The 13,245-nt window shown below is 61.8% G+C and overlaps 1 protein-coding gene across 2 annotated transcripts; it reads right to left on the bottom strand.

The window, feature by feature from the left end:
* Window positions 1-1,814: 1,814 nt before the first annotated feature.
* On the bottom strand, window positions 1,815-11,904 carry Gata5 (GATA binding protein 5). Of its 2 annotated transcripts, XM_047541574.1 has the most exons (7): window positions 11,680-11,904; window positions 10,897-11,458; window positions 9,309-9,484; window positions 3,549-3,674; window positions 3,187-3,274; window positions 2,786-2,910; window positions 1,815-2,462 (listed from the first exon to the last, which is right to left on the bottom strand). In XM_047541574.1, the coding sequence occupies exons 2-7, from the start codon at window positions 11,435-11,437 to the stop codon at window positions 2,307-2,309; spliced, it is 1,212 nt and encodes a 403-aa protein (XP_047397530.1). In that variant the 5' UTR covers window positions 11,438-11,458; window positions 11,680-11,904; the 3' UTR covers window positions 1,815-2,306. The 2 variants fall into 2 exon arrangements, with proteins under 2 accessions (XP_047397530.1, XP_047397531.1); XM_047541575.1 differs by lacking the exon at window positions 2,786-2,910.
* Between the last annotated feature and the right edge of the window lie 1,341 nt (window positions 11,905-13,245).

Here is a 13,245-nt window from a genome sequence, read left to right as displayed (position 1 = left end):
AAGGGGCCAATCGCCTGACCTCCTCCCCTCGGCTGCTGGCTTATGGCCAGCCAGGCAGAACGCCGGACATCGAGAAGAGCCACAGGGAGTGGACACCAGTGGCCCTGTTGAGGTCCGGCTGGGGCTGGTTTCCTCCCGAAGAGCAGAAAACGTGGGTTCAGCAGAAACCACTGCGCCCAGCTGTGTGGCGGTCAGCCTCCGCAGTCCGGACAGGGCCTTAGCAGTGACCACCGCGGGTCAGGCCCTCTCTCTTCACCACGGCGTACTGGGCTCGCCAGCTCCCGAAGCCCTTTCAGCACCCTGCCCCTCCCTGCCACCCAGGGACCCACCCGTCCCTCACCTTCACCTCTCACTGTGGACAGCCTCCCTGGGTTCATCAGAGTCTGGTGCTGCTCCCCGTTCAGGGGCCTCCCGGGGACAGTGTCTCTTACACGTGTGGGCTGGTCACAGACCTGGCCCAGGATGTGGATGCCCTCCCCTTTGCAGAGGGAACTGATGCTCAGACAGAGGGGCCCTGGCTGGCACCCTGGGCCTCCCAGGAGGTGAGGACTCTGCAATGGCCCCTGCACCACACCCCACGCAGCCCGGCGGTCCTGGGGGTTTCTCCTCAGGGAGGAGGAAGACCAGGGCCCACATCCAGCAGGAGTCAGGTGCAGGATGCTCAGAGGAAGGCTAGCAGCAGCAGCGATGTCCCCTGCCTCCCGCACCTCCTTCCTGCCGCCTGCCTCCTGGGCCCTAGTGCCTCACCCTAGCCTGGTTCTGGGTTGTGGGGAGTGGGCGGGCTGAGGTCATCATGCTGCCCACACGCCAGTGCGGTGTCTGACAGACAGAGAAGCAGTCAGGGAGGCTTCCAGGAGGGGCCCTGCCTGGGGAGCGTGACGCTCTCTGCCATCTGGGTCTTCCTCACCTCCAGGACCCTCCATGAACCACATGGAGTGCCAGCACCTGCGGCCCCTTGACCCTGCTCTGTCCAGCGTCCTTCCCGAGCCACTGGACTTTGAAGCGCTGTGACCCTGAGCCTGAAGGCCTGTGGGTGCCCTTGCAGGCTCCTGGTGTGACCCAGGGCAGCTAGGGAAGTACTGCTCAGCCACCAGGACTGATGGCCACCAGGGCTGAGTGACCCTTGGAGTTGCGGTGCCTGGCGGGCAGGGCCCATGGAGTGACTGGGAGAGAGTGCGGGCTCAAGAGCCTCAGTTCACAATGGTGGTTGTGCCTTCACTCGTTTTAAAAAAACAAACACAAACACAAACACGAACAAAGCACCAGGCTCCCTCAGGTGGAAACCGGGCTGGAAGGACCCCTGGAGGGGTCACTCTGGGCCTGAGCACAGCTGTAGTGGCGGCCCAGTGGTGGCCGGTCTGCAGCGTTGTGAGAGTCTGCTGGCAATACGTACACGACTTTAAACTCAAGACTGGAGTTTTAAAGAGGCTTCGAACTGGGGGATTTCACAGGTAGACTCCTGGCTTGCCAGGAGGGGTGGCTCTCCTCCACGCCCCATGGCCTGCCTGACCAGGGCCTCCACAGCTGGCCCCCAGTCCCCAGGCAGCCTCTCCAGCTAGCGAGCCTGGTGCCGGGGGCTGCTGTGGTGAGCAGGTTGTTACTAACCGGTGGGATGACATTTGAGACTGATGGCCACAGCTGACCAGGGCCCAAGGCCACCCCCAGCCCCAACAATGCCTGTGTAGGTCTGAAGCAGCCCTTGACAGGCTGCCCCATAGAAGTGGCTGTGACACAGCGACTCGCCGAGAACCAGGCCCTTTACTGCCCCCTCTGGAAAAAGTGTCCAAATAAATACACAAGTCTGCAGGGTGGACGGCGTCCCTGGGGACGGGGTGCTGGTTCGGTGAGCGGCCGACACACCCATCCCTTCGGGCCTGAGCCCTTGGGAGGCAAAGTGCTGTGTTCACAGCTCCCTCCATCAAATGTGGGCCGTGGAGACCGGGAGGCCGGAAGGCCAGGAGGCCCCTCGCCACGCTTCTGGGCTCCTGCTGCTGGCTCGGCCCTGGGCCCCGGGTTTCACCTGGGCCCTGGCTTCCTAACAGGAGGTCAGGAGTCTTTCCAGCGGTCACTTCCTGTAAACATGCTGAGCAAGGAGTGGGCGGGCCGTGCAGCCTGGAGGGGCTCGAGCCCCTCCCTCAGTTTTCCTCTTGCTCTGGGACATCTGCACCATCACATTGAGTGACACCCACGCCTCCAGACTCCAGGAGGCTGGCCTCTCTTGGTGGGTGGGCCCGGCAGTCCTGCCAGCAGTGGGCGAGTCTGTGGGCTCTGTCTGGGAAGCTCCCCAAGCCAGCCTGCCTGGGGGCCTAGGCCAAGGCCAGTGCACACCAGGCCTCCTGGCGCAGGGCACCCCTGAGGCCAGCCTGGGATCCCAGGGCTGTGGAGGGGAAGGCAAAGTCTTCAGGTTCAAACTTGAATTCCAAGTGACCGGGGGTCAGGGAACCGTCCACCTGGCCAGGGGCCTGCAGGGAGGAGGGCTACGTGAGAAGCTGGGAGCAGCTGGGCCTTCCTGGGCCAGGCACCCCATGACGGGGCGGCTTGCCCGAGGGGTCGGGGTCCCTCCTGAGGTTGGCTTTCGGTAGGGTGGGTGGCATGCAGGCTCTGTGCAGACTGACAGCTGCTCTCGGGACGCACGTCCTGACGGCTGATGCTGACCACGTGCCCAGCTGGGCTCTGAGGGAGGCTTGGGGGTTCCCGTGGGGTCTGACTCAGCAGAGGAGCTCAGGGTTCCCTGGGAGGGGTACGGACCAGTTCTGGGCACCCTACCCCACCCTGTCCTCCATACCTGGGAGGTGACACTGGGCCCGGCACCCATTGGGGACACCAGGCTTGGCTCTGGTTTCAAAGTGGCAGCCAAGGTGTCGGTGTTGGGGAGAGCAGGTGGGGAGGTCTCGGCATTCCCTGTGGCTCCTGGGTGGGGGAGGAGGGGCATTTATCGAAGGTGCCAGATCTGGCCATGCTGCTTCTCCTGTCCTGGCCGGGAGAGGGGCAGACTCCTCAAGGTCACAGCACACATTCCAACCCAGGCTTCAGCCCAGTGCTGGGCGGTCATGCCACCCTGCCCTTCCTGGAGCCAGGCCCTTGGGGTCTCCCTCCCTTGGGAACACGGTGCTTGAACCAAACATGCACAGTGCTGGGGTGGAGCCCGGGCCCTGGGCTGGGCGGGCGGGCGTGTGGGCCTCCCACCTGCGCAGCCCTTGGTCTTGGCTGTGCTCTTTGGCTTCCGTTTTCGAGTCTGGATACTTTCCTTTTTCATCGCCAGTGGCCGAGGCACCTGGTAGGGACAGCAAGGGTGGGCACAGCTGTCTCCCTCGTCTTGGCTCACAGAGCCCCTCACTCCGGGACGGCAGGGCTGACCGGTGTGCACAGTGCTGCTGATCAGCTGCCCACTGCGCCTGGCTCTTTCCCACAGCCAGGGCAGGAGGAGGCAGCACTGGACACCAGGTCCGACCTCCCAGAGAGCCATCGGGGCCATCCCCCTGGCTCCCCCAGCTCCCTGGTCCGGTTGCGGGGTGCAGAGGCCAGCGGTGCACGCCGGGCACACTCACCCCGTGCAGCTTCATGTAGAGGCCACAGGCGTTGCACACGGGCTCGCCCTCCGTGTTCCGCCGCCACAGCGTGGTGTTGGTTGTGTGGCAGTTGGTGCAGCAGAGGCCGGCACGGCGGGACGAGGACTGGGAAGAGAGACCAGCGTGAGTCCTTGCCAGGGGCCGTGGGGCGGGACTCAGGCCCTGCAGGGGTCTGGCTGCAGGCGAGTAGCAGGGGTCAACTGGAGCAGGGGGCATGGAGTCCCTGAGGAGGCTCTGCTATGTGGACGGCTTAGGGGTCACTTCGGAGGCCTGTCCCCTCAGCTGCTGGAGCCCAGCCTCCTCTCTCCTGCCTGACCCAGTTCCGCGTTTGCATGGAGTCTTGTCCCCTGGAGCCTGGGAGCCACAGGTGCACCATGACCCGAAGCCCCTCCCAAACCCCACAGCACAGCCTCCCAGCCACCTGCCCCGGACCTCGTCCCTGGAAGGTGCTGCTTTGGGAGGTGCTGCTTTGTCCCCACTCCTGGCCCTGTCCTTGGATGATGCCCCTAACCCTGTCCACCCCCTTCAACAGTTCAAACAGTCCCACCTGGTCTGGGCCCCTAGCCCCTCTCTCCAGGACTGTGGAGATGCCCTACAGAGTCCAGACTACAGAGTGGTGCCTCAGGGCACAGGGACAGACAGAGTCCACTGGGACAGAGACCCCAGGACAAAGCCATGTCCCCTCTGTACACTCCAGCCCAGGACCTGCCAGAGAACCATTAAGTGAGAGCCAAACTCATCTGCGTCAGGAGCAGCACAGTGACCTCCGCTCCCCACCTATCACACCTCCAGGAAGAAGGCAGAGCCAAGAACGCTGCCCTTGCTGACCACCTCCTGCCACCCCTTTCTCCCAGGCTATGGCCGTGGCATGGGCCTGCCCTGGAGACAGCCTGCACAGGAGCAGGGCTTTCTGAAACCCGAGCGCCAGCCACTTCCCCAGACCCTCAGCACCTTGCTTGTTGCGGGCGACTGCCAGGCACCCTAGGAATTCCATCCCTGTTTTGTCTGGAGCCTCCCGTGTCCAGGCAGGACTTCAGCCCAGGCTCCATGGTGGAAAGGAGGGAAGGGGCCAGGTTAGGAGCTGGAGACCAGCCTCAGGGCCACAGCTCCCACTGGCTGGGGACACTGGGGAAGAGCGACCATCCTTTGACCTGTGGCCTCTGCACCATGGCTGTTAGGCTGACAGCCAGCCAGTTGGGAGTCACCGGTGATCTCCCTGGGGCACCTTGAGAGACTTGTTGCTCACTTCCTGGAGTGGAGGCAGCTGGTGCCACCCTGGAAGGGAGGGAGGGCCCATGGTCCCGGGGGGATGGCAGCAAAACTCCATGGCAGGCCACTGGCCCAGCCAGCTAGGCGAGTCTCCACAGGAAGCCCACCTGGAATTTGACCTGGCTCCCCTCCCTTGTACCACCTCTCAGGGGCAGGAGCTGTGGACATTCCCCCTGGCCTGTCCAGATAGAGGGCCCCACCCATCCAACCTGCCGACCCACAAGGGGCAGAGCACTGACTAGGCACCTCTTGCAGGACTGTGGATCTGAGTAGAACCCAGGATGCCAAGCGGTGAGATGGCAAGTTCTCCTGCAGCTGGGTCCGCTCCTACGCTGGAGCGCGAACACTTCCATGTTTGTAGCTGCCGTCCTGCTTCTTACCTGGCACCACCCAGGCCCTGGGGCAGCCCCTCTGCTGTTCTTTCAGACCAGGGAGCCAGCTTGGGCATTAGACCCACTCTCACCCCTCAGCACAGGCACACGCACATGTGTGCACACATATACAGGCACAGGTGCACACACACATGCACAGGTGCACACACGGGCACACACATACAGGCATGCACACATGTACAGGTGTACACACACACACAGGTGCACACACATGCACAGGTGCACACACACATGGGTACACACATGGTCACACACAGACAGGCATGCACACATGTATAGGTGTACACACACACACAGGTGCACACACATGCACAGGTGCACACACACACAGGTACACACATGGTCACACACAGACAGGCATGCACAGACAGGCATGCACACATGTACAGGTGTACTCACATACTCAGGTGCACACACACTCAGGTGCACACACACAGGTGCACACACATGCACAGGTGCACATGCACAGGTGCATGCACACACGCACAGGTACACACATGGGCACACACACACACAGGCATGCAGACAGGCATGCACACAGGTACAGGTGTACACATACACACACTCAGGTGCACACACACAGGTGCACACACATGCACAGGTGTATAGGTGCACACACAGGCACACACGCACGCACAGGCATGCACACACAGAGGTGTACATACACACACTCAGGTACACACACACACACACTCAGGTGTGCACAGGCACACACACAGGTGCAGACACAGTGCCTGCATCTGCCTGTGATGGGCCCTGGGGGCCGGGAGCTGCCTCAGACATTGACGGTGAGGAGATACGCGGTGGCCTGCGTGCAGACTGTGTGTGTGCCTATTGGCTGCCCCCGAGTGTGCAAGGGGACATCTGGAAGCCAGGTTTGAATATCTTGACAGTGACCGTGTTTTTACTTTTATAAAAATTAAGAAAATAGAAAAGAAAAAGAATGACGTCAAAAGTCCCTCGGTAGCTTCCTCACTCACCTTCCCCCAGGCCGACGGCTGGCGTCGGGGAGGGGGGCTCACCATACTGAGGGGCCCAAGGGGAGCGGGGGCTGGGATGCAGACTGTCTCCTGCACTGGACACTTTGGGGACACACCCCAGAGCCACCCTTGCCCCGTCTGGTGTCCCCACTGCCACCACACATGCAGGAGGGCCTGAGCCCCCACCTGTCTCTCCTCACTGTCCAAACGGCTGGACTGGCCACTTGCAGCACCCAACTTCCAGGTCCCTCCCGGCTTCAGTCTGGTGTTTTAGGTCTATTCTTTCAAAAGGACTTGATCTTCAAAGCCTGCTCACCGTAACCAGAGCGTGCTGACTGACAGGCTCTGCGTGCACCTGAGACTTCCAAATAAGTCAGTGGCAGGGCAGAGTGGACACTGCAGGGCAAGAGTCTGGAGCCCAGTTTGCACTGCAGGGGAACACTCTGGAAAGCAAACACTGCAGGCCACACGTGTCCTGCACTGTAGAGTAGCCTCCTCCAAGGCCAGAGCCCAGCTACCCACGACAGGGCCAGGGGACAGCCAGAGCCTGGGGAGGGTCAGGGCCTGAGCAGGCCCCTCTTAGAGAAGACACATGGACACTGAGCTGAGGAAAGTCAGTGTCCCTTGCTGGCAGAGGGCACACTGACCCAGGGACATGAGTCTCCAGGGGCTGTGCAGGAAGGGACTGGATTGGGAGCATGAGAGGTGGAGACCTGCCACGGCTACGTGTGCCCATCAGCAGAGGATGCCCACCCCGCCTGAGTGGTCACTGCCTGAGCCAGTGCTGGAGTTGGTCTTGGGCTGTGGGTCTGCTGTCGTTCTGACCTTGGCTGCTGAGCTCTGGCTTGTGTGGAGCTCAGAGGTCCCAGACCATGCCTGCACACGTGGAAGCAGACTGTTGGAGGGCCTGGGTTTGCACGCGTGTGTGCTGCAGATGAGGAGGCAGGTGGGCTGGGGCCACTGTGACCGCTCCCCTTGCTTGTCCACCATAACAGAAGCCTCAGGTCCGAGGTGCTGAGGCACCCAGAAAAGCACACAAAGGACCAGACACTTAGGGCTCCTGCTGGCAGGGATGGTGGCTGCTTTTCTGTCATTTTCCTATGATCTTGATGACACTTGTAAGATGACAGTAATCCTTTAAAAGAGGATTAGGACAATTTCCTCCTGGGTGGCCTCTTCTGGGACATCAGTTCTGGCCACACTCAAGGGCCTGGTGAGGTACAGTTGGGAGGTTGTGGGGCAAAACTGGAGTGAGCAGCCAGCCCCAGGGCCAGAAGCCACCTGGTTAGCTCTGGTGGCAGAGCCTGGAGTCCCTGGGTTTCCATGTCACGCCCAGCTCTGCCAGGGTCAGCCATTGCTGGTGGGCTCAACTCTCTAGTCATGGGGTGGGAACCCCAAAGCAGCTCAGGAGAGACCCCCTAGGGTCCTTCTGGGGGAAAGACGGGCATCGGCGGGACCACTTGGCACACATTTCCTGGGCATGTTCCATGCTCAGGGTGGAATAGGCCTGGACCCAGGAGTGACCAGACCATCCCTACTCCAAGGCCTGAGCCTTAGAGACCCCCTCATCCAGGAAGCATGTGCAAAGCTTACCACCCACATGTCCCAGACCAGGAAATGGAGGCCTCACATCCCAGGCCAGCCAAGGGTTAGGGTTAGAGTTCCGCTACCCACGTCAACTGTTTAAATGTGTACAACATGCCTCAGAGCAGCTCCAATTCACTCTCCAGTTCTCTGATAGTTTTTTTTTTCTTTTTTTTTTTTTTCTTTTTTTTGTGGTCTTTTCTGTTTTGGAACTGAAGATCACAAGCACCTTACCACTGAGCTACGTCCCAGCCAATTCTCCACTCCTTAGATGTGTCCTGGTGCCCAGTTCCAGGCTTGCATGGGGAAGGTGCACTGAGTCCAAGGAGGGGACTGACCTGCGTCCTGGGGGCTGGGGTATAGTCCACCACAGGAACTGACCTACCTGCCGCTCCCCACCCTGTTCTCCGCTTCCCCATCAGCAAAGCTCATATGGAGTTCAGACCAGACAGCCACATCTGTGGGGAGGGGGATGACTTCCTGGAGAAAGGGCTTTCGGGGCACTGTGACCTCTGAGGTGGCCCTTCCCAGCAGCAAGGTAGAGACTTGAAGTTCCCCAAACCCCGTCAGCTCAGAGGAGGAGAAGCATGGCTTCCCAGGGTCACGTACCTCCTCTCCTGCCTCCAACCACAGGCCAGCTGCCCCTGCACAGGTGTAGGTTGACACCCAGCAGTCCAGAGTCCCGTGTGGGGCTCACACTGCTAGGCAGGAGGGCTTGATGCCCCTAGACATGAGACCTTTATCACCAACTTAGGATGCCTTGTCAACACCCAAACTCTGACTGTAAACTTGAACTTAAAAGGTTTGCCTCTGAAATGGTAAAGAGCGAAGCTCCCTCGAACTCCTTCACACCTCCACACCTCTGCCAGCTTCTGGTGACCCAGCCCTGGCCACGGCTCTCACAACAACTCCAACTCACCACACTTCAGGGGGAACAGACATGAACATGAGCTCTGCCCAGCAGGGAACAGTCTAGCCAGGCCTGGCTTCCTGGAGTCTCCCAAAAGGACACAGCCCTCAGACCCTCCCATTTAGGTCTCCATGTCCCCCACATAAGCACCTACTCTGCAGACACCTCTCCCAGCTCCATCCCTGGCAGGTCACCTTGAGGCTTCTGATACCTAGCCAGGCTGTGGGTTGCAGCGCTGAGGCCCCAGGGCCCACTGGGTCCACAGTACTCTGGTCTGCCAATTCAGCACAGAACTTGTCTCCAAAACTGGGCCCTTCCTGAGGAACCAATGGCTGCCCAGTGGGTGGCTCTGGAGCCTTACCTAGCCCCCAACCCCCCAACAAGAGCAGTCAGAATGCTGGTCCTGGGCCCTGGGCTGTCAGTCAGTATCCCCATCAGGAGCCGCCTTGGCCCCTGCCTGTTCCCGACAAGGGGTCCCTTAGGAGATGAGCAGCCCTCACCAAACTTGGGCTTCCAGGGCTGCCTGACTGCCTGGGGGCCTTGGGGGAGCCGACCAGCCCAGTAGTCGCCCAGGCCCTTCCCCCTCCGCGCAGCCCGCACTCACCAGGCGCTTCTGGGGCCGAACAAGCGGCCGGTTGACACCGTTCATCTTGTGGTAGAGGCCGCAGGCGTTGCACAGGTAGTGGCCCGTGCCATCGCGGCGCCAGAGCGGGGTGGAAAGGGCGCCGCAGTTGACGCATTCTCTGCCCTCCCCGGGGAACTCCTCCAAGAAGTCGGACACTGCGGGAATAAGCAGCGGTGGGCTTAGGGCCAGCGCCTCTGCCCTGCCTCTGAGGGCTTCTGCAGGACCCCTCCTCCCTTCACTACTCCTTAAGTCTATTCTACTCAACCAATTATTTATGTGCCTAGTCTTAGTTCATTTTTTATTTTTAATCTGCACGCGGTGAAATTCATTGGGGTTGCTTTTTATAAGGAGGAAGTGTGACTAAACCAAACCTTAGGCGCACACCTGGCGTGGTCCCTCTCCGGACCCGGGTCCAGCGCCAGAGTCTGCATTTGTGACCTGCTTGGGAAGCACAGCTTCTGAACCCGCAGGGGGAGTTAGATAAAGGGGCATTAGCCGAGTGCAAGCGGAGTCGTTTCCAGGGAATTCGCTAGCTCCTGGCCGCCTCCTCTGCCAAGCGGGTCGACCCAGGGGCTGTGGATCGAAAGGCTCAGCCAGATCGCAAAATCCTTCAGGGGCGCCGAGGGCCTGGAAGCTTTGTTGTGGTCGCAATCACTGTCCTGCCTCGGAAGGCCTGGCTGCGTGGCGGCATCTCCGGCATGGGCGGGGGTGGAGGGCTCCCAGGTCCCCTCCAGGCCGGGCCAGGCGCCGGCTACGCGCGGGCGGCGGGGGCGGCGGGGGCGCCGGGTGGGGGCCGGGCGGGGATCAATCATCACCCGGCCGGGGGTGGGCGCCAGGCGCTGGGCTGCGCTGGGCGCGGGGGCCAGGGGTTCCGCGGCTGCGCTCGGGCCCGCTTCCTGCGCTCGGGGGCCCTGGGGCCAAAAAGCGGCTGCGGAGCCGGGCTGCGGTGCCTCCACCGTCCCGGAGGGGTGGCCCAGAGGGGGGCCCAGCGTTGCGAGCAGGGAGGCGTGGCCTTCGGTTTTCGGCTGCGCGGGGCGAAAAAGTGCGCTCAGAAAAAAGCATACTCAGAAACCGTGTGAGCGATTCCCCGCTTTAAGGCCTAGAATTCGATTATGCGAATTTATGCTCTCGGAACGATCGAAAACAGGGCTCTCATTAGAATGCAAACTTTCTACGACAGAGAGGATGAATGTGGCGACTTACTTAAATGAACGGTTATTTTGAACTTTATAAAAATCATTGCCAAACTTTTAAAAAAATATTTAAAACTTAGTCTCTAAATTGGCACTATTTAGAATGCGGTTTTGGGTTCGGATGAATGAAAGGCAGAAATATATGTACTTTCTTACTATCATATTAGAAAAGAATTCTGGATACCAGGTTTTCGTCGGGGGTAGGTGAGGCGCAGTGTTTCGCGAAGGTTTACAAGTCCCGGAGCTCTGGGCTGGTCGCTCCTTTCGACCTGGACCTGACTGCTGTCTGTGTGTGCAGCTTTCTCAGGGTATGGGCTGACCTGGGTTTGGCGAGCACCCAAGTCAGCGGCGCCGCGCCCCAGCCCCGCACTCACCGAAAGTGGCCCTGCGGCCTGGGAGGCCCGCCGCGCGGCTCTGCAGGCCGTGCAGTACGCTGCCATCGAAGGGTCCCGCGGTCCAAGACTGGGCCACGTCAGGGTTCACGTAGGCGGGGTACGTTGGGGGATAGGAGGCGCTCACCGGCCCAAGGGAGGCGGTGTACTGCTCGCGAGCCAGCAGCGCGCCCTGGTAGGCGCCACCGTCCCGGGTCCCAGAGCTGCTGCCGCTGCCGGGTCCGGGGGGACTGTGCGCGAAGGGAAAGGCGGCGGCCCCGGACGGTTGCGCTGCCGGCGGGTGCGGGCTACCAGAGCCGAAGGTCGAGGAGTCCGCGGCGGCCGCCTGCGCCCAGCCCGGGTGCGCAGCGAGCGCTGGGGGCTGTGGGCCCGGCTCGCACGTCGGCAGGTAAGACAGCACGGAGGGTACGCGAGCCTGCGGCACGAACATCGGGGAGCTGGCGCCTGCAGCGTGCAGAAAGGCTCCCGAGTCGGCGTAGGTGGCCTGTCCGGGGCTCGGTGCCAGTGCCAAGCTCTGGTACATCTCTCCGGGCGTGGTCCCGACCTGCAGGAAAGGAGGACCGGCTGAGGTCACGGCTGCTGGGCACCCTCTGCCATCGCCCGCGCTTCTGCGGGGCAGGTGCTGTCGCTCAGACCGCTCACCCGACTCCTAGGCCAGGAAGGCTCCCCCGGCAGGTCTCAGGACCCTCGGGGAGGAACCACGGGGACGGAGTGGCCTCGAGCCCCTGCCCCGCATCCCAGGTGCATTCCTAACGCGGAGCTCACCTTCTTCACTGTTTGGGCCTGAGAGGGCGCTGGGTGGGCTCGGTGGGGGCTGGGAAGGACCGGCCCGGACAGCAGGCGCTGGGTCTCCGGAGCCCGCCCCGCTGCTCTGGGAGAGATCGACAGACTGCGGCGGGGCGCGCAACGGCAGGCCCTCTGGAGCTCTCACCAGTGGACAGTTGGGAGGACGGCGCGGCGCTTGCCGAGGGTCTGCTACCGACCGCCTAGAGACTGGGATCCTTGGCCCCGAGTGGCCTCTGCAGGGAACCCTGGACGCTCCGGCCGCCCCTCCGCGCCGCCCCGCCCAGATCCAGCCCAGCCCCCGCCCAGCCCCCGCCGCGCCGCCCCTTCCCTCTCGGCGCCTGCCCCTCCCTCCCCACGGGGTCAGCGCCGGGGCTCTGGCCGCGGTGCCACGTGACCCGAGCAAGCCCAGCTCGCTGGATTCGGCAACGAAGAAGCACCGGGCACCCACAGCTGAGCCCCAACAAATGACGGGGACGCGATCGGGTCCCGTGCTCAGTGGGGCCGCGGAGCCGAGAGCAGAGACTTCGCTTGAGTTTTGTTCGTAGACTTTACTCGTCTCAGCCCTCGCTCCTCGCCTACTCCGGATCCCCGGTGGCAAGTCTTGTGGCTGAGCCGTGGGTCCCGGTCGGACCTCATGGATGCATCCGCGGTGCGGGAACCCGGTTGCGCCCCAGTACTCCTGGGGCCGAGCAGGAATCCTGTTTCGGGACCGCCTCATCCTGGACTCGATCCGATATACTACTAGCCAGCACACGCACGAAGTCCTGCGGGAGCCCAGCAGTTTCCTTGTCTGGGGCAAGCAGGGTCATTAGGATAGGGGTTCCCAGGGGGCACACAGGGGATCAGCAGTGTCCAGCTTCCGCGGCGTTGTGAGTGCTTGCTGGCTCCCACGGTCCTGCCCCCTTCACGTGTATGGAACTCAGGGAACTCGGGAGGAGTCTTTTTCAGGTGCCCAAAATACCGGATGGATGGAAGGCTGCCCAGGTGATGAGGCTCTCCTCCTCCAACCCCAGTCGGCCCCATGGTGCCAACCCGGCTCCTTGCTCAGCTTCCCCAGTGACATGGATGGCCCTGGTGTCAGCCTTAGGTCCTAGAAGAAGAGGTCCGCTCGCAGCAGGGATCCTGGACTTGGGGATCCACAGCATCACTGCACAGCCAGAGCCAGACAGCAGTGCTTACAGCAGCGAGATTCTCCTCTCCAGAGCCGGACCCTTAGCCCTGCACCAGGGGTGGAGAAAACCTGGGTCTCTGCGTGTGGAGGGCAGACTTGGGAGATTGGGCAGGCACTCTGATTAGCCCTGGGGACTTCACTGGAGAATGCTGGGTTGACACTGAAGGACCTCGGCCATGGGTCTCTCTGGGACGCTGCAGCCTGGGGTGCCTTTACCCTGGACTCCTCACTGGGCTGTCAGTCCTGTGGAACCTGGGGCAGCCCTGGGCTCCCTGCTGTTCCAGTGCTTTCCTCCTCACTGGCAGCATTTCAGATTGGTTGTGCGGTGGAGACGCCCAGGATAGGTGGAGCTGCCTAGGGCTGAAGGTCCGGAT

Source organism: Sciurus carolinensis, chromosome 2 (genome assembly GCF_902686445.1).
Source record: "Sciurus carolinensis chromosome 2, mSciCar1.2, whole genome shotgun sequence".
Lineage (NCBI taxonomy): Eukaryota > Metazoa > Chordata > Mammalia > Rodentia > Sciuridae > Sciurus > Sciurus carolinensis.
The sequence above is the reverse complement of the archived record's forward strand: the minus strand, read 5'-3'. Positions and strand labels throughout refer to the sequence as shown.